This window comes from Hippopotamus amphibius, chromosome 9 (assembly GCF_030028045.1).
Source record: "Hippopotamus amphibius kiboko isolate mHipAmp2 chromosome 9, mHipAmp2.hap2, whole genome shotgun sequence".
Classification (NCBI taxonomy): domain Eukaryota; kingdom Metazoa; phylum Chordata; class Mammalia; order Artiodactyla; family Hippopotamidae; genus Hippopotamus; species Hippopotamus amphibius.
In genome coordinates, this window is record NC_080194.1 from 119,918,666 (window position 1) to 119,940,281 (window position 21,616).

The 21,616-nt window shown below is 34.5% G+C and overlaps 1 protein-coding gene across 1 annotated transcript in view; it reads right to left on the reverse strand.

The window, feature by feature from the left end:
• Positions 1–21,616, reverse strand: part of LOC130861025 (phospholipid-transporting ATPase ABCA3-like) — a 216,268-nt gene that overhangs the window by 66,989 nt on the left and 127,663 nt on the right. Inside the window, exons 17-20 of the mRNA XM_057749529.1 lie at positions 19,058–19,211; positions 17,975–18,275; positions 5,016–5,256; positions 4,579–4,783 (exon numbers count right to left, since the gene is read on the reverse strand). Coding sequence (XP_057605512.1) covers positions 4,579–4,783; positions 5,016–5,256; positions 17,975–18,275; positions 19,058–19,211 — 901 coding nt within the window. The remainder of the gene's footprint in view (positions 1–4,578; positions 4,784–5,015; positions 5,257–17,974; positions 18,276–19,057; positions 19,212–21,616) is intronic.

Here is a 21,616-nt window from a genome sequence, read left to right on the forward strand (position 1 = left end):
GGTTTACAATGTTGTGTTAATTTCCGCTGTACAGCAAAGTGATTCAGTTATACACACATATATATTCTTCTTTATATTCTTTTCCATTATGGTTTATTACAGGATATTGAATATAGTTCCTTGTGCTATACAGTAGGACTTCGTTATTTATTCATTCTATATATAACAATTTGCATCTGCTAACCCCAAACTCCCAGTCCATCCCTCCCCCACCCCTCCCCTTTGGTAACCACAAATCTGTTCTCTATGTAGGACAGTTGTTTTAAAGTTTGTCTAGTAGTTCCAGTTTCTATGTTTCCTTGGGATGATTGCTGCCATTTTATTTAATTTAAGTGGATCAGTTTTCTTCTTTATTTTAATGCCTTATTATTTTGTTGTTGTTGTTGTTGTTGTTGTTAAAAATTGAGTATTTAAGAAATTATCTACCTCTCCCGATCTTTGCACACTGGCTCTGTGTCAGTGCAGTTCATCACCAATTATCTGGGTTTACTCTGAGACTAGGAATCATTCTTATTCTATCAAGATTAGACTTCTCATGTCTTTATGAGCATGTGCATTGCCTTGCCCTGTATGTTTCAATCTAAATTTCCCTACATATAGATCTACTTTTTTAAACACTATTAATAGTTTATTAATCCATACCAGAGACTTAAGCAGTAATGCTATGGTAATGGAAACATTAATGCAACAGGAACCCATAGCTTGCATGGTTCCCAAGAATTCATGTGGCCCATTTGTAATCCCTGAACCATTTCTAGGAAGCTACTAATTCTCATATAGATTTACTTTTGACTAACTTAATTTCCCAGGGCCTTACACCAGCTTCTTCCTGGAGCCTTAGATGGTCTATTATATGTTTCAACACACAATTTCTTCTTAGGCTTTTGCAGGTCTGTGGTACTCCTGAAGGTCTGACAACAGGGGCTGCCACTGCTTTTCCCCATTTGAGATCTAAGTTAGGCAAAAGAGAGACCAATTCTTTTTTGCATCAGGTCAAAAGGTTGCAAATAAAGTATGCTCTACTTCCTTCACTTCAAGGGAGATAACTGGCCACTGGACTGCCATCTCCTCTACACCAAGATGGTACTGCCAGAGGAAGTGGCTGGGTCAAGGGCCAGTTAAAATGCAACAAAATTTTCTATGACTTTGAATGTGACTTTTCTTTGTTTGGGCATTCCCCTAGTTGCTATATATCTAGGACAATTTCCCGGAGGTTGTATAAAGTTATTTCAACCAGTTTTCCCTCACCAACCTTCAGATTCAGGAAGCTCTGAATACCCCAAATAGGGTAAAGGCAAAGAAACCTAACATAGTAATAAATATATTGAATAGTAATAATGCTAAAAAACCTACGTAAAAATGAGAAATCTTCTTAAAAACCAGTGGGAAAAAAGCATATTACTTCCCAAGGAGTAGTAAAAATACTGAAAACTGACTTCTTGAAAAATGATGTAAGCAAGCCATAAGACAATGGAATGCTATTACTTAACTGTAGGAGGGGAAATTTTAGCAAAATATTCTTCAAAAGTAGAGAAAATGAAATAATTTCCATACAAATAAAATCTGTAAGTTCTTTTTTTTTTTTTTGCCATCAAAACTTTCCCAAAGAGACTATCATAGGAAGTTCTCTAGGATGAGAAAAATGATGCCAGATACAACTGCAGAATAAAAATGAAGAGCAATCAAAAACTGTGTGAATAATCATGACTATTTACTGTAAAAAACAGTAATAATAGCTCTTGTATATGTAGAAATTAAAATGTCTTATCATAATAATGTCAAAAGTCAGAGGGAGCCATTGAAATCATAAGGCTATAAGATTTTATCACTGTCAGGGAAGCAGTAAAAGCAATAACTTGCACTGACAGTAATTAATCAAATATGCATGTTAATCTTTAGGACAGTCATTAAAAGAAGCATTGACACAACTTAATAGAGAGCAGAGGGCTTCCATGGTGGCACAGTGGTTAAGAATCCACCTGCCAATGCAGGGGATATGGGTTCGAACCCTGGTCTGGGAAGATCCCACATGCTGTGGAGCAACTAAGCCTGAGTGCCACAACTACGGAGCCTGCACTCTAGAGCCCACAAGCCACAACTACTGAGCCCATGTGCCACAAATATTGAAGCCCACATGCCTAGAGCCCATGCTCCATGATAAGAGAAGCCACCATGAGAAGCCCACGCACTGCAATGAAGAGTAGCCCCCACTCGCTGCAAAGAGAGAAAGCCTGCATGCAGCAATGAAGACCCAACACAGCCAATAAATAAATAAATAAATAAAATAATTAATTAAAAAAATAGAGAGCAGAAAAAAAGGAGAAAGAGGAAATAAAACAGATCAATCAAATAGGAAAAGAATAAGATGATGCTATAAACTCAAATATATCAGCAATTCTTTGAATACACCAATAATAAAGCTAGATTGCCAGCCTGGAAAAAACTAACAGGAACCATAAATGATTTGCAAGAAATATTTTAAATATAAAGACCCAGAAAATCTGAATGTAAAAAGAGAGAAAAACATATACCAAGAAAACAATAATCAAAGGAGCTATATTATTACCAGAAATATTACCAGAAAAAGTATATTTTAAGGCTAAAAGTATCAGTAGAGCTAAAAGGAGAAAATGACACAGTGATAAAGGGATCAATCCATCAGGAAAATACAATTCTAAATACATATGCACATATCAATATATAAATTCCATAAAGCAAATTATATGAAGCAAAGTTTCAAACTATATCAAAATGTTACAGAAAAGAAAAATAAGTAGGCAAAATGTCAGTAACAATAGTGAGATGAGCAGCTCAATGAGCAAAACTGACAATGACATATATAGAGTAATGCCCTCAATAATAGCAGGAGACACATTCTTTATTATTGAAGTACAGTTGATTTACAATATTATGTTAGTTTCAAGTGTACAGCAGAGTGATCCAGTATTTTTGCAGATTGTACTCCATTATAGGTTATTATAAGATAATGGCTATAATTCCCTGTGCTATACGGTATATCCTTTTTGCTTATCTCTTTTATGAGTAGTAGTTTGTATCTGTTAAACCCTTAACTTTTCCTTCACCCTTTACCTCTCCCCCTTGTTAACCACAAGCATATTTTCTTGCCAAATATACATAAAATGTTTATCAAAATTTACCACATTTTGGATTATAAAATACTACTCAACATATTTCAAATGATTGAAATCATTCATATGATCTCTGAGAAAAGTGGTATTAAGCTATGAATACATTTTCAAACTGCTTAGAAATCAAATCATACATTTCTAGAAAACCTCACAGTTCAAAGGTATTTTAGAAATTGGAAAATATTTGGAAATTAGTGATTTATAAAACAATATATCACAGCTGTGGCATGCAGCTAAAGCAATTAGAAAAATTTAAAAATAAAGAATTAAGTTTTAGAGTTTTCACAATGTATGCATAGGGTGTCAGTAGAGAATGGAGGAGGGAAATCATGGAGGATGAGGCAATATCTGCATTAACACCCCCAGTTAGTTCATGTGGTGACAGAAATAATTAGTGTCCTCGCAAAGTTGGTATTTTGCCCTTACTTTGCTAAGTGGCTGTCTGGTAAGCTGTGAGAGGAAGGTAGCATTGAGCTCCTTGGCTACAGGATTGCATATGACAAAGAGAAAGAACATGACGTTTCCTTCTACCCTGGAGCTCTCCATACCATATTCTGCCTCTAATCCCTTTCATCTTTCTAGCTTTTGTAGGATCCTAGGTCTTCCTCAGAACCAAAAGTTACAACATTCCAACTCTACAGCTCCAGGGACAATGATAATAAGTCTTCTAATGGCCAAGGGAGCCAGTGAAACTGGCTTCCAAGCCATACATCTCATTTAAAAGAAACAAACAGGTTTTTCTTTAACTTTTACAGCATTGTCTCATTGGCCTTCCCATAGAATAGAAGTGGGGCTGTGGAGAAGACACCAGATATAATAAAGGAGAGGAAAGTAACAAGCATAAACAGACCAAAAATTCTCCTGACTTTGCTTTTAGTAATAAAAGTTTCAATAGCTCTTCATTATCTATTCAACATTCAACTATTCAAAAACTCACAGAACATAAAATCTGCATGGTTGATGAGATAAAATTTAAAAATCTCTTGACGGAAACTGCAAAAGCTGAGCATGAGCATCTCTTATATACAAGTAATCACAACAGATAACAAGATGGGAAAACACCAGGAGCAGAAGGAAAATATTTCTAAAGTATTTGTCTTTGTTTAATGTGTCACTGGTCTTCTACTGTGCAGGTTGTATCCTTCAATTATTGTAGAAGCTTTGGAGTGAGTACAAATAGGAGAGCAAACATATCAGAAGCCAGAGCAAGAAACACATTTATGTTTCAGCAGATGATAACATTTTATTTAAAAAAATAATATAAAAGAGAAAATTTTTGCTACAAGACACATTCCACAAAGTACTCTCTGACATGAGCCAAAGAGTTTTTATCTTTCTTGAGAGACTTAGATTTAAGTTAATATTAGCCAAATAAATATCTCTTGGTTGTTTATCAGAGAATGAGCTCTTAAAATACTTTAACACTCACCAGCAGTAAGCAGCAGGAAATGAAGAAGATGAGGAAGTCCCACGCCAGAGCAGAGAGCCAGAAATTAAGGGCATAAACCCCACTCAGAAACTGAATGTGCTTTGCCTTAGTGACTCTCTCAGTCACTGTTAGGAGACAAAAGCCACTGATGAAAATACTCACACCAAAAAACAAATTTAAGGCTACATGCACTCCCATCATTTTTCTACAAAAGAATGAATAAAGAGGACATGTTGGTAAAACAAATTGGGACATACTACTTTCTAACAATAACTTTTAATTAACTTTTTATTTATTATAAATTATATTTATTATTCATTATTTTGCTATTTTAATTAACTTTAAAGATGAACTTTTAATTTAAAAAAATGGTCAGATAGGGAAGAAGGGATCTATTTAAAGCTTAAAGCTCAAGTCCAATAAAAAAGCATACATACGGTTTATCAGATTTACCAGCAGAACCATATTTAGGCTGAGGTTTGTTGGTGACTGTAATGGAAGCATCAGGGCCAGAAAGTGACATAAAAAGAATATTGTCTAATACAGCCAGTGATAAAGATGATGAATGATATGCCTCATCGTTGAACCAAAAGGTAACTGTCTTTTGATCGCCGTTAACCTCAATGGAAAATGCAATAATGCATTCTTGATTATTCATCAAATAGTCCTCCAGACCACCTGGAATGAGAAAATAATACTGGTCATGGGTTCAGCATGCAATACAGATCACTTACTATATATTTTAGAGAGGGGGAAGCCAATAATTTTACTTGCCTGATATTTTTTTTCCATTTCCAGTATCTCACAAGAACTCTGACACACTTTGACCATTTAATTCAAGAATTTTATTCATCAAAAAGTCTACAAATAATAAATGCTGGAGAGGGTGTGGAAAAAGGGAACCCTCTTACACTGTTGGTGGGAAGGTAAATTGATGAAGCCACTATGGAATACAGTAAAGAGGTTCCCTAAAAAACTAAAAATAGAGCTGCCATATGATCCAGCAAATCAACTCCTAGGCATATATAAAGAAAAGATGAAAACTCTATTTTAAAAAGATACATGTGGAGAAAAGGAAACTCTAGTGTACTGTTGGTGGGAATGCAAATTGGCACTAAAGTGCTCCAAGATATTTGCAGTGTCTGGGAAATGATAAAAGTACTAATTTATAGTAGACTCTAGTAAGTTAAGGATACATGTTGTAATCTTGGGGTAAACACTGAAAGGGTAGTGAAAGAGTGAAAATGAAAAGAAAATAGAGAGAAAATTGGAATAATGTAGTAGAGGATAAAGCACAAATATCAGGCAGGGCAAACAGAAAACAATAGTATGGTAGATATGAATTCAAACATATCAGTCATTACATTAAATGTTATTTAACACTTATAATACTCTAATTTCATAGTAAAAATCACCAGACTAAATTTCAATGAAGTCAGCTATCAGCAATTTAAAGGAGACACTTTGTCTTTAAATACAACATTAAAGAAATAAATTTCCATTGAAAATAAAAAATTGGAGAAATACATTATGCAAACACCAACAAAAATGAAAGCTGGAGTAACTTTGATAATGTCATTTAAAAATTTTATTTTTTTATTTTTTATTTTTTGGGGGTACACCAAGTTCAATCATCTGTTTTTATACACATATCCCCATATTCCCTCCCTTCCTTGACTCCCCCCTCTCGAGTCCACCCCACCCTCCCCGCCCCAGTCCTCTAAGGCATCTTCCATCCTCGAGTTGGACTTCCTTTGTTATACAACAACTTCCCACTGACTATCTATTTTACAGTTGGTAGTGTATATATGTATGTGCTAGAATAAAGAGAAATTTTTCAAAATGATAAAAGAATCCATATCATTTAGAAAGCATAGCAATTCAAATTTCTAAGAACCTAATAACATAGAGACAAAATACACAAATCAAAAACATAGAATTAAAGGTGAAGACATACACCCAAATCATGATGACAGATTCTAATGCACATTTCAGTACTGGGCAGACCAGATACCAAAAAAAGAAAAAGAAAGAAATCAGTAGAATAGAACAAATATAATAACACAATTGAGACACACAGAATTTGTCATCCAGAAATTCCATAATTCTTTTTTGGAGGGGGGGATATATGAAACATTTACCAAAATTACCATATATTAGGCAATAAAGCAAATGTCAACATATTCCAAAATATTGCAAACATTCAGCACATATTTTTAACACAGTGTAATTAGTGGCCAAGTAAGTTTCTATCAGACTGACCTATCTGCAGATAACAGCTGTAAACTCAAAGTACAAAACTTGATAGCACCCTAGAGTGAAGAGAAGCATTCAGACGTTAGAAAGTAGTTGATGCTTTGAAGAGGGAAGTTATACAGGATAAAGTTTCCATTTTGCTACTTTTATCCTGGGGCAGAGCTTAGTCAACACGTACATGGGGTGGTTCAGGTGCCTGTGAAAGACATGTACTCTTTTTAGCCTGGGAACCAAAGGACAAATTTTGAGGAATCTGTGGCCAGAATCCTAGAAAGCCAAACTCAGAAATAGGAAACTTAAAATTTGCCCAAATCTCTGCTCAAACGATAGAATCTTACATGTATGAATCAGGTGAGCTAAGGAAAAAAGATTTAAACTAAGACTAATACTGCCACCCAGTAATGGAATCTGTCTTTTGCACTGAACAAACTTGATGGCTTGCTAAAAGGGAGAAGTATTAGATACTCTTGAATAGCTACAAATTATCATTTCTAATGTCCAGACTATAAGCCAAAATTACTCAATATATAAAGATCCAGGGGGAAAATGAACCACTGTTGAAAGAAAAGGAAATCAACAAAAACCAACCCTAAGATTATCCAAATGTTGGAATTAGCACACTAGGATTTTAAAACAGCTGTAAATATCCTCAATGATGAAATAAATGTTTGTAATACATAAAAATATAGCAAATATTAGATGAAAAATTTGGAAATTCTAGGACTAAAGAAAGTAATACGTATGTGAAAAAAAGAAAAACTGTCACTGGATGATCTTAGAGGAATGGAGATAACAAAGGAGAGATACAACAACCTTAAAGACAGACCAACATAATTAACAAAGCATAGAAAGAAAAAATTTTTAAATAAATTAGGGTCCTGGGAACCTGTTGGACAAATAAAAAACCTAATACACGTGTAACTGGGCTTCTAAAAAAAAGAGAGAGCTAGAATGGAACAGTAAATATCTTTCAAAAAATAATGTGTGATAATTTCTTGAACTTGATGAAAGACAAATATGCTTTTTTTAAAAAAAAATCTTATTAATTCCCATGTATGATAAAGATTAAAAGACCATATTTAAGAATATCATAATCTAAGTACTGAAAAGCAAATATAAAGGGCAGCTCCTAAAAAATATCAAAGAAAAATGACAATACTTTCAGTGGAACAACAATATGAATGATCACAAACTTCTGTGGAGCCCAGAAATGAATGGGATAATACCTTTAAAGAGATGAAGGGGGAAGAAAAACTGTTAACTAAGAACTCTATATACAGTGAACGTTTTGTTCAGGGATAAAGGCAGAGTATCAGAAAAAAAAAAAGCAACATAGGAGAATCCAGCTTCCCTGTCCCTCCGCAAAGATCAACACCTAGAATAGTTATCCATGGATAAAAACAGCTCCAAGAGACCTATAAAGCCCACTTACAAAGTTTTAGGAACACCATGGGAAAAAATCTGAGAATAATCACACAAGAAGAGAGGAAAGAAAATTTCATTTTGCCTGCATTATCCCATCCCCAAGCTGATATTATGCAGCAGCAAAAAGGAACTTTCCAGCTAGAAAGAGTTCCTCTTAGCAGGAAAGGAAGAGTAGGATGAGGGACCAGCTTCTCCAGCCTTGTAGGGTACTGCATGAAAGTTGCACTTCAGTTTCACTCCACCCAGATCCAGCAAAGCTGAGACTTATTCAGCAGGCTAGGGAGAAGGAGGAAAAGTACATGCATCAAAAGCCACTGTGGTTCAGAGACCTGCTCTGCAGAAAATACAGCAGCTTTCACCACTGACAATTCAACAGCCAACATAGCCCCCCTCAACCCCCTGCAGATCTCCACACATTTGCAAATGATATTTGCATTCACTAATGATAATCACATCAGTCCTTCCCACCCCACCCTGCCTTGCTGGAGCCCCATCCCACATCACTAGCCATCCAAGGTCTTCTCTGCTATTGTGCAAGTGTAAGATACCAGCTATATGAAACCTTCCCCAACCCCACCAGAGCTGCAAAGCCATGCGGGTAGTCTGCTCCAGCTTCTACAGATGCATGAGTGTAAGACTCTAGCTGAGGACCCTTTGGCTGATGCTCATCTCCATGCTCTTGCTCAGAGCTAGCCCCTCCAGTTGCACATCTACATGCCACCAGCCTCACTCTTATCATTGGCCCCCACTGCAATGCCCACGCAAAGGGAGCAGGTAGTGTGCAATCAAGGGTGAACACATGGACAGCCAAGGCCCCTTTCAGCTTCTTGTTGACTTGGTCAGGCCCTGCCTTCTGTCACTGGCCAGTACCACCAAGCCCACTTGTAGCTAGTCACTCCAGCAGTGCACCTGCATGCCCCTAACCCAACCCCTGTCACCAACTTCCATTGCAGGGTGCATAACCAGGGTGAGAGGTGTGCCACTGTAAGAGAACATGCTGACAGCTAGGGACTCCACAGGTTCCAGTGACCTCATAGTTGTTCCTATCCCTTGCTACCTGCCCTGGCCACCATCACTCTGCATGTGTCCACAATTGGCCTTCACTATATAGGCACTTGCAGGTGGCACCTACAGCCAAGTGTATGCTCTGGACACCATTGCTGGCTGCCCTGGTCCCTAGTTACTGGAACTGGAGGCATCACTTAGGACTCCAATAGCCCTTACAACCACTGAGTACCCCTCATAGCACTTGTCAAGGGCTAAACATTTAACAAAATACAACATCCTTTCATGATGAAATTCTCAACAAATTGGGTAGAAGGAATATACTACCACATAATAAAGGCCATATAACATTAACCCAAGACAGCACCATACTCATCAGGGATGAAAGGTTGAAAACTTAAATGCTTCATAAAGGTATAAACCCATGAATATATGTTCAAGTAATATTTGAAAAGGGAGCCAAGAATATTCAATGGGGGAAAGACAGTCTCTTCAATAAATGGTGTTGGGAAAACTGGATATCCACATGCAGAATGAATCTGGACCCCTATTTTACACCATTCACAAAATTAACTCAAAATGGATTAAAGATTTAAAAGTAAGTCCTGAAGGTGTAAAATGCCTAGAAGAAAACATTGGGATAAACCTCCTCAACATTCTTCTTTGTATTGGTACTTTGGATATGACACCAAAATCACAAGCAACAAAACCAAAAATAAACAAGTGGGACTACACAAAACTAAAAAGCTCCTATACAGCAAAGGAAACAACCAACAAAATGAAAAAGCAATCTAACGAATGGGAGAAACTATTTACAAACTATATATCTGATAAAGGGCTAATATCCAAAATATAAAAGGAATTCATACAACTCAATAGAAAAATAATACTAATCCAGTTTGAAAATAGGCAAAGGACCTAAACAGACAGTGTTCCAAAGAATACATACACATGGCCAATAGGGATATGAAAAGGTGCTCAACATCACTTGTCATTAGGGAGATGCAAATCAAAACCACAGTAACCTATCACCTCACATCTGTTCGAACAGCATAAAAGACAAGAGATATAACAGACAAGAGATAAGTGCTGGCACGAATGTGGAGAAAAGAGAACATTTGTACACCATTGGTAGGAACATAAAGTGGTATAGCCACCATGTAAGACATTATGGAAGTTCCTCAAACAATTAAAAAGGGAACTATCATGTGGTCCAACCAGTCCACTTCTGAGTATATATCCAAAGAAAATAAAATCACCATCTTGAAGAGATATCTGCACCCCCTATTTCCCCCACAGCATTATTAATAATAGCCAAAACATGGAAACAACCTAATTGTATATCAACAGATTAATGAATAAAGATATCCCTCTCTCTCTATCTATCTATCATCTATCACGAGAGACAGAGGGAGAGACAGATGGTAGTTTCCTGGTTCTGGGGCTGGGAGGTGGGGAAGATGGGGAGATATTGGTCAAAGGGTACAAATTTCCCATTATAAGTTCTGGAATCTAATTCACAGCATGGTGACTATATAATTAACAATAGTGTGTTGTATACTTGAAATTTGCAGAGCAGATCTTTAAAGTTATCACCACAGAAGGAAAAATTGTAACTCTTTGAGGTTATGGATGTATTAACTAAACTTTTGTGGCAGTCATGTGGCAATATGTACATATATCAAATCATCACATTGTCTACCTTAAACTCACAAAATTTCATTTGTCAATCATATCTCAATTTCAAACAGATTTTCTGTTCAGGTCTCTTGAGATACGATAAAAATTTTAGGACAGAGTTTTCTATTCCCCTTTTTCCTCTGAATAATTGGGATTTTGATAGGGATCGCACTGAATCTGAATATTTTAGGGGAAGCATTGACATCTTAACAATATTGTCTGCTGATCTATGAATACAGAATGTCTTTTCATTTATTTGTGTCTAATTTCTTTCAGCAAAGTTTGTCATTATACAAGTCTTTCACTTCCTTGGTTAATTTTATTCTTAAGTATTTTATTCTTTTGACATTATTATAAATGAAATTGTTTTCTTAATTTTGTTTTTGGATTGTTCACTGTTATATATAGAAATGCAATTAATTCTTGTGTGCTGATCTTGTATCCTGCAACTTTTCTGAATTTGTAAACTCTTAGTCTCTTTGTGGCAAATTTAGGGTACTTTGTTTATAAGATCATGTTGTCTGAGAAGAGAGGTGATTTGAACTTCTTGCTTTCCAATTTGGATGCCTTTTTTTTTTTCCTTTTTCTTGCTTAAATTCTGTAGCTAGGACTTTCAGTATTATGTTGAATAGAAGTGTAAAAGCAGGCATCTTCATATTGTTCCTGATCTTTGAGGAAAAGTTTTCAGTGCTTCAATACTGAGCATTATTTTAGTTGTGGACTTTCTATATAAATGTATTTATTATGTTTAGGTAATTTCCTTCTGGTTTGTTGAGTGTTTTTTACCATAAAAACAATTATCATTTTGTGAAATGTTTTTCCTGCATCAATTAAAATGATCACGTGGGGCTTTTTTTTTTTCCTTCATACTGTTAATGTGGTATATTACATGGACTGATTTTCATGTGTTCAACCATCCTTCCATTCTAGGAATAAATCCCACTTGGTCATTGTGTATAATCTTTTTAATGTGCTGTTGCATTGTTTGATAGTATTTTGTTAATGATTTTTGCATTGATACTCATTAGGGATATTGGTCTTTAATTTTCCTTATAATGTCTTTGGCTTTAGTGTCAAGGTAATGCTGGCCTTATTGAATGAGTTTGGAAGTGTTCTCTCCTTTATAATATTTTAGAAGAGGTTGAGAAAGGTTGGTATTAATTCTTCTTTAAATATTTGGTAGAATTCACCCATGAAGTCATCTGGTCCTGACTGCTCTTCATTGGGAGTTTTTCCATTATTGATTCAATTTACTTATCATTTGTAAGTTTTACTTATTTATTTTTTTAATTTTTTGGGGGGTACACCAGGTTCAATCATCTGTTTTTATACACATATCCCCATATTCCCTCCCTTTATTTGATTTGGTATTTCTTCATGATTCAGTTTAGGTAGGTTGTGCATTTCTTGGATTTTGTCCATTTCATCTAGGTTCTCCTATTTTTTTGGCATAAAATTGTTCATAGTGCACTTTACAATTCTTATTTATGTAAAATTAGTAATAGTTTTTCGTCTTTCATTTCTGATTTAGTAATTTGAGTCCTCTCTTTTTTCCTTGTCATTCTATGTAAAGTTTTCTCAAATATATTGATCTTTTCAAACAACCAACTCAATTTTGCTGATTTTCTCTATTGTTTTTGTATTCTCTATTTTGTTTATATCTGCCTCAGTCTTTATTATTCCTTCTTCCTGCTAGCTTTGGATTTAGTTATTCTTTTTCTAGTTTTTTAAGGTGTAAAGTTAGGTTGTTGCTTTGACAGCTTTCTTCTTCTTTTTAATGTAAACATTTAAACACTGCTTTCACCACACTCCTTAATATATTTTCATTTTTATTTGTCTCAAATTATTTTCCAATTTCCCTTGCTATTTCTTATTTGAACTAATGATGGTTGAACAGTGTTTTTTACATTTCCACATATTATTTTCCAGTTTTCTTTCTGCTATTCTTATCTCATTTCATTCAGTTGTGATCAGAAAGTATATTTTGTGTGATTTCAATTTTTTAGTTTATTAAGACTTATTTTGTGGCCTAGCATATGGTCTATTCTAAAGAATCTTTCTCATGCATGCAAGAAAAATATGTATTCTGCTGTTTGTTGGGAGAAATGTTCTTTTATGTCTGTTAGGTCTAATTTGTCTATGACATTGTTCATGTCCTCTCATTTCTTGTTGATCTTCTGTCTGGGTGTTCTATTTACTATTAAAAATGTGGTATTGAAGTTTCCTATTATTATTTTATAGCTGTTTATTTCTCCCTTCAGTCTGTCAATGTTTGCCTCATATATATAGGATATTTGGTGCATATATGTTTACAATTATTATAGCTTCACTTTTATAGATAACGTCCTCTTTGTGTCTTGTAACACTTTTTGATTTAGAGTCTATTTTGTTTGATATTAGTATAGTCATCTGGCTCTCTTTTGGTTACTATTTGCATGGAGTGTCTTTTTCATTCTCACTTTCAACATATGTGTTGCCTTAGATCTGAAATGAGTGTCATGTAGACAGCATATGGTTAGACCTTGTTTTTGCTTTTGTTTTAATCTAATCTCACAATCTGTGTCTTTTAATTCAGAAATGTAATCTATTTACATTTAACCAGTAATTGCTAATAATGAAAGATTCCTTTTACTTTGTTATTTTTTCTACACATCTTTTTACCCTTATTTCCTCCATCACTGATATTCTTTGTGTTTAGTTGATTTTTTGCAGTGACACTTTCAATTCCCTCCTCATTTCCTTTTGCGTATACTCTATAGATATTTTCCTTCTGTTTACCATGAGCATTACATATAACATTCTAAAGTTATAATCATCTATATTAAAATGATACCAGTTTAACAGCAGTTACATAAAAAAGTCCACTTCTGTCCCCTTTGTTATTGATGTCACAAATTACATCTTCACCTATTGTGTACCCACTGACAGGTTTATAGTTACTTTTTATTCTTTTGTCTTTTAAATCCCATAAAATAGTTATAAGCCAAAATTGTAATACTGGTTTTTACTTTTATCCATGTATTTAGCTTGACTGTAGATTTTTTATATTTTCATATGGCCTTGAGTTACTCTCCAATGTCACTTTGAAAAAAACCTTTAAATTTTCTTGTAGGGCAGGTTTTGTGGTAATGAACTCCCTCAGCTTTTATCTGTGAATATCTTAATTTCTCCCTAAATATAGAATTCTTAGTTGACCCTTTTATGCTTTCAAACATATCATCCCACTGTCTTCTGGCCTACAAGGTTTTAGCTGAGAAATTTTCTGATAATGTCATTATGGATCTCTTGTACATGTTGAGATGCTTTTTTCGTTTTTCTTGCTGCTTTCAAGATGGTCTTTCAACAGTTTGATTATAATGTGTCTCATTGTGGATCTCTCTCTGGTTGTCTACATGGAGTCTATTGAGCTTCTTGTGTTAGCATATTCAAGTTTTTCTTCAAATTTGGAAAGCTTTCAGCTTTATTTCTTCAAGTAAGTTCTCTGTCCCTTTCTCTTTTTTGCCTTCTAGGATTCCCATAATGTGTAGGTTGGTCTGTTTTATAATGTACCATAAGTCCCTTAGAATCTGTTCACTCTTCTTCATGTTTTTTCTCTTTTTGCTCCTCAGACAATAATTTCAAATAACATATCTCACATTTGCTGATTCTTTCTTCTTTCTGCCCAAGTCTGCTGCTGAACTGCTATAGCGAAGTTTTCAATTCAGTTTTTATATTTTTCAGCTCTAGAATTTTTGTTTCATTCATTTTTATAATTTCTAGCTTTCTTGATATTCTTACCATATATTGTCTTCTTCATTTACTTTAGTTTTTTATCCATGTTTCCTTTACTTTTTAAAGTATATTTAAGACAATTACTTTACAGTCTTTGTCCCATAAATCCAAAACTTGTGTTTCTTTAGGGTTGGTTTCTGGAGATTTATTTTTTTCCTTAGAATGGAGTGTGTTCTGTTTATTTGTATGACTTATGCTTTTTATTTTTTATTTTTTGAAAATTGGGCATTTGAAAAAAGTCACTCTTCTAGTCTTTGCAGACTGCATCTTGGTAGAAAGAGACCTTTACTAATTTGTCTGGCATGAATGCTTAATTCTTCTCAGACCTTTTCTGGGTATATATCTCCCCTGGGCCTGTGCATATGTTTTTCCTCCAACTTCACACTAAATATGGCTGCTTTTAAATGTCTTAATTTCCCTATAAATTTTACCTTTGTTCCTTTTGCAGGCCTTAGATGTTCTACTGTATTGAGATGCCCATAATCTCTTGTCCCTGGTGCCTGATGTCTGAAGTTCCCCTGCAGTTTTCATACCTTGGCATCTATCACTGCTTTCAGCAACCTCTAACACGATATCCAAACTAGCCACTGTTCTCACTTGAGCTCTGAGTCAGGTAAAACCAAAATCAGCCCTTTACACAGCTCCCTGATAGGCCTAAATGTTGAAAAAATTCTACTCTTTTCCTTTCATCCCAAAAGAGGAACCAGTAATTAGGTAGCTTTCCACAAACTCATTGTACTGTTCCAGAGAGTGTGGTGGGGTTAAGATAAAAACACCACAAAATTTCCTACCAGTTTGTGTGTGGCATTTTTTGACTGGGCATTCACTTGATTGTTGCAGACCTTGACCAATTTCTATACGAAACTATTTTAGCTAGTCTGGTGTGTTGTTTGTTTTTGTTTGTTTGTTTGTTTTACTAGAAATTGCTACAGTGGAAGAACAAGAGTTCGAGGCTTCTTAGCTCACCATCTTTCTCAAAGAGCTGCTTGAATAATTTTTAATTTAAACAACTCCAAGATGCTAAAAGAATTGACAAGAAGGAAGATTTAATTTGATTGTCTTATTACTAATATTTCTGTAAAATAGTCTTTTTTTTAAACATTTTTATTGAGATATAATTCACATACCATACAATTCACCGATTTAAAGTGCATAGTTCAGTGGCTTTTGGTATTACATTACTAATTTTTTTAATTGTGGTAAAGTCTATATAACGTAAAATTTGCCATTTTGACTGTTTTTAAGTGTACAACAATTCAGTGACATTAATTATATTCACGGTGTTATATAAACATTGCCACTATCTTTTCCAAAACTTTTTCATGACCCCAAACAGAAACTCTGTAACCATTAAGTAATAACACATTCCTCCCTTCCCCCCAACCCGCAGCAATCTATGGATTCTTTCTGTGTCTATGAATTTGCCTGTTGTAGATAACTCATATAAATGTAATCATACAATGTTTGTCCTTTTGTGTCTGGCTTATTTCACTTAGCATAATGTTTTCAAGGTTCATCCACTATGTAATATGTATCAGAACTATTTCTTTTTTTTTTAATAAATTTATTTATTTATTTATTTATTTTACTTATTGGCTGTGTTGGGTCTTCGTTGCTGCACACGGGCTTTCACTAGTTGCTGCGAGCGGGGGCTACTCTTCATTGTGGTGCACAGGCTCCTCATTGTAGTGGCTTCTCTTGTTGTGGAACACGGGCCCTAGGCACGTGGGCTTCAATAGTTGTGGCACATGAGCTCAGTAGTTGTGGCTCATGGGCTCTAGAGCGCAGGCTCAATAGTTGTGGCACATTGGCTTAGTTGCTCTGTGGCATGTGGAATCTTCCCAGGGCAGGGCTCGAACCCGTGTCCCCTGCATTGGCAGGCAGATTCTTCACCACTGTGCCACCTAGGAAGTCCCAGAACTATTTCTTTTTATAATAGAATATTCCATTTTGTATAGAAATATGGTCTTTTAATTTTTGTATAAACAATATAATGTAGGGGAAAAGAACCACATTATGAATCAGGCAAATTCATTTTCTCTCTTTTCTCTTCCCTCTTCTCTTCTTAACAACTGTGTGATTTTTTTTTTTATATTTATGTAGATTTATTGATTTTTTTTTTTTTTTTGGCGCATGGTCTTAGTTGCTCCGTGGCATGTGGGATCTTCCTGGAGCAGGGATCAAACCAGTGTCCCCTGCATTGGCAGGCGGATTCTCAACCACTGCACCACCTAGGAAGCCCACAACTGTGTGATTTTTGATTAATACATGTTCATCTAGTAATCCAGTAATGGAGGAGGAGAAGAAATGTGTGATTTACTGACAGATTTTGTGCCACTCAGTCTATGATGTGTATCAACATAAAAACAGGATAATGGTAGAAGTAATTAACCAACATCTCTGACTACATTTTCATCTCTCACAATGAAACCTAAAGGATAAACCTGCCAAACTGCACAAGTTATATGCTAACCTAAAGTAACACGGTCAACCAGACAGCAGCTTAAGGAAATACAAACGAAGTACCTGGAAAGAATTGATCAGTCCTATAAGAGGAGAGACTTGCCTCTCTCAGGGGTAATCTAATGTAGTGTGGGTTATTATTGCAAACTCCCATCAGGCAGTCTTAAAATCTAACCTCTGCTCTAATACATACTAGATGCATGATTTGGGGTAACTCACTGAACATCTCCAAACCTCAGCGTCCCCAACTTTAGCAAATATGATTCTTACAGAAATTGAGACAATTAAGTATTAGTTCTTGCCAAAAGTATGTGTTCAATATATATAGTCAATTATTGTTACTACTTTCCAAATAAATAAGCTCTGAGTAACTTGCCCATAAAGCCTTCAGCCAAACCTGTTTACCTGTTTTTAGATATGGCCAATCTAGAGCATATCTTGTGGGACCCCTCTCAGGATTTAGGACCATCATACCACACTGTAAGGCTGGTATTATGTAAAATTCTGTGCTAAATTTTACAAAACAAAATATTTTGGTACTTTAATCCATTCCTTAGAAGGTTTAGCAAATGGCTGGTGGATAACCCATACTCTAGTATCTCTGTTAATAATTAACTTTTGTGGTCAGTAATCTTGAAAGATGGTTCTTACCTCTGGTTTAGCTGCCTTTATGAGATTGACTATCAAGAAAAAAAAAAGAGCAAGTAGCTTGATATTCCAGTTAAGACCTTTCTTTGGAAGGATACAAGCAGGTCTTTATTTACCAGCAGTCATTTTCTTTTTTAAAGAAACTTACCTTTCACTTCATGAAGTTTTTGTTTCTTAGCTTTTAGCATGATCTCAAGATTTTTTGTAAAATTCAGAATAAAATCAGAATTTCCAGAAGTTGAGAAGGGCACAATGGTTTGACCATATTGTCCCAAATCCATTTCTCTGGCAGGTTCTTCATTTCTTCTTGACAAGTCCACACCACTCATCAAAAAATAAACAATACCCAGAAATGCTAGTAGCTGCATCAACATCAAATTCCAGTTGCGCCAACTGAACATTGCTCTCTTTATGAACATAGCAAAGAACTGCTGAGAGTAAAGAGTCCACTGACGAGAATAGAGAAGATAGCATTAAAATGGTCACAAAATTTAATGAAATTCATTAGCATTAATATTTTTAATCTTATGGTAGAAGATGTATACAATTCTATAAATATATGCTTGAACAGATATGTTAAATGATTTGGTCAAGGTCAAATAGCTAGTAAATGGAGCAGGAATTCCAGTTCTATCTGGCTCAAAATTCCACACGTTAGTTGTACAACACACTAACTGCATCACAATTGGCTCATCGCCCTTTAGTGAAGGCATGTTTGTAGGCAACTCTGAGAAATATACCTTCCACCTCAGAGTCCCTAGTCTTTATTAGGGAAAACTGTAAGGAGAGCGATAATTAGGACAACAATGAAAGAAATGCTTGGCAATCCAATGAAATTTCCCATGGTGATGAAGGAAGATACTGACTTGAGAATAAACAGTGCACTAGGAAGTACCAATTCATTTCAATTCATAAATTTAAATGCTTTTATGTGTGTGAGTAGTGATAACTTTTATAAGACCCTTTCTCAACTCTGAACGAACTAACACTTTCAAAAACTGTGATAGGTGACTCTGAGGAATAATAATGGGGAGAGTAAAATCTAATTTTTACTATCCTATTTCACTTTTCAATTATAAAATTAACTGGATTGTTTTACAGACTCCTTACCTGGCCTTCTCTGGCTAGGAACTCCAAACTCTCCTTTTAATTCAAATATTAAAATGAAATATTATGTCTTTTATCCCATACAAATATATACAAACATTATATTCTTAGTGAAGTTGCTCACCCCAGTATTAAATGTAATATTAGAGCGTTCACTCAAGGTGGAGGAAGAATGTGATCTCTCAAAATTTCTGGGAACATTCATATTCTGGTTCATGTCTTCATTTTCATCTTTGCCCGCTTGGGTCTGGAAAGCTAGATTATCTGATCTACTGACCCTACACACACACCACAAAAAAAAATTATTTTAACCAGAACAGTGGCTTCTAAATACCAAGTCCATCACAAAACTTTCACAAATTGAGGCAAATTAAAAGAAAAAGAAAAAACAAGCACCAGCTATATAATGTTAACATTAACACCGGATAAAATAAACTGACCTAATACTAGGGTGAGTCAAAGATTATCCACACTCTGGTTATATTAAAACTTCTGTAAATGCTACAGCCAGAGTGCAGATAATTTTTGACTCACCCTCATATATCTTTTTTTTAAGGAGAGAGGGGTTGTTAAATCTCCTTTATTTTAAGAAAGGATATTGATAATACATAGTAGAGTTTTATTTTTATAATGTTTCTAATGTTTTATAATTATATCACAAAAATAGACGTGTTTTTTTCCATTTTCTGCTCCAGGCAATCTGAATATTTGGAATAATTAACAAAGCAAAGGTACCCATAGTTAATTTGTTCTGCAAGGGCTCACAATTCCATGGAAGAAAGGGATATATATATTTCATTTTAATTTAAGGGAGAAAAATGCTAAACAGAATAACAGAAATCATTATACAATGGGGAATCTGAAACTTTAAGTCCACCCATGGGAGTTCTGTAACCCTTGATGAAAAATTCATAATTTGTAAAGATGGATTTTTCTTTCTAAACCAATAAGTTAGCAAGACTTTTTAAACTTTCTTTTAGCAGGACCACAAAACAACCCACAAATACTTGTTTAACTTAATAACCCTGTTATCAAACCCTGCTTTTTTTAAACTGAAATATAGTTGACTTACAATATTATATTAATTCAAGGTAGTCTATGCCATGTCTGGTCACTGTGATATGATGGTAATTGATACCACTGAAGACAAATATGGATTTTTCCTTGACTTTTTTCTCTAATTTCTTTAGTAGGTTTTTTAAAATTAATTTTTATACACTTGTAAGACATATTCAGTGAGAAAGTGTTTAAAAATACAATAAACCAAAAGAAAAAATTCTCAAGATCTCATTACTCAGATGTACCCAAATGACATTTTTCTATATCTATATATGCACAAGCATGAATATATACATACACACATACAATGAAAAACTAGGATCATATAATACTGCAAACACTGTTTTTCAAATTGCTTTCCTTTTTAAATTATTAAAATATATTCATTTTACTATCTACATACATAACATCACTTCTAATGACTGACTTTTATTTTATTATACAGATGAATCACCGTTTATTGAGCAATTACTTAGATTGCTTTAGCTTTTTATTATTATAAGCATTGATGTGATGAACACTATTCCGCATATATCATATCCACAAAGGACAAATTTTCAGATGTAGAATATACACATTTTAAAGCTTCTTATATATGTGGATAAAATTAGTATATGTACATTTTATATCTTCAAAAAGAGTACACTAATTTACATATCCATGTCACTTTATTTCACTTTATCTCCCTATTTCACCACATATTCACCAAGACTGGGTATTTTATTTTAATTTTGCTGTTTTTAATCCCTTTGTACCAATTTGACTATTTGTAGTTACTCTTTTGTGAATTATTTTTTACAGTTTGTTTAATTTTATACTGTTTTCACATTTTTCTTTTTGATTAAGAAAAAAAATAGTAGACATATTTATTATAATTAACCTTTGTGTCATTTGTCTTTTAATGCTGTTAAAATATTCTCTGATATACAAAACACTTAAATTTTATTTAGCCAAATATTTTCCCTTATGGTTTCTGTACAGAGAAAGAATAAATGTAAGAAAACACCCACTTTCCCAACTCAGAGAATTAACCACTTTTAACATCTTTTTTATATGAGCCAATTAAAAAATATATTACAAATAAATTTAAATCATCTTCGAATGAGATTATCAATCTCATTTCTCCCAACCTTCTCCATCAAGCCTACTGTGATGTTTGGCATGTAACTTTTCAGATATATCTTTAAAATAAACTTTTAATTACTGAATAGCTTTAGATTTACAGAAAACTAGCAAAGATAGTACAGAGATCCTGTATACCGCTCATTCAGTTTCCCCTGTTATTAACATCTTTCATTGCCATGGTAATTTGTCACAACTAAGAAACCGACATTGGCAAATTACTATTACATAATTAAACTCCACATTTTATTCAGGTTTTGCTAGTTTTCCAGTAAAGTCCATTTTCTCTGCCAGGATCCCACCCAGCATACTGTATTATATTTAGTCTTTATGTCTCCTTAGTCTCCTCTGAACTGTGACAGTTTCTTAGACCTTCCTTGTTTTTTGTGACCTTAGAAGTTTTGAGAAGTACCCATTAGGTATTTTGTAAAATGTTCCTCAATTTGAGTTTGTCTTATGTTTTTCTCATGGTTAGAGTGGTGCTATGGCTTGGGGAAGAATA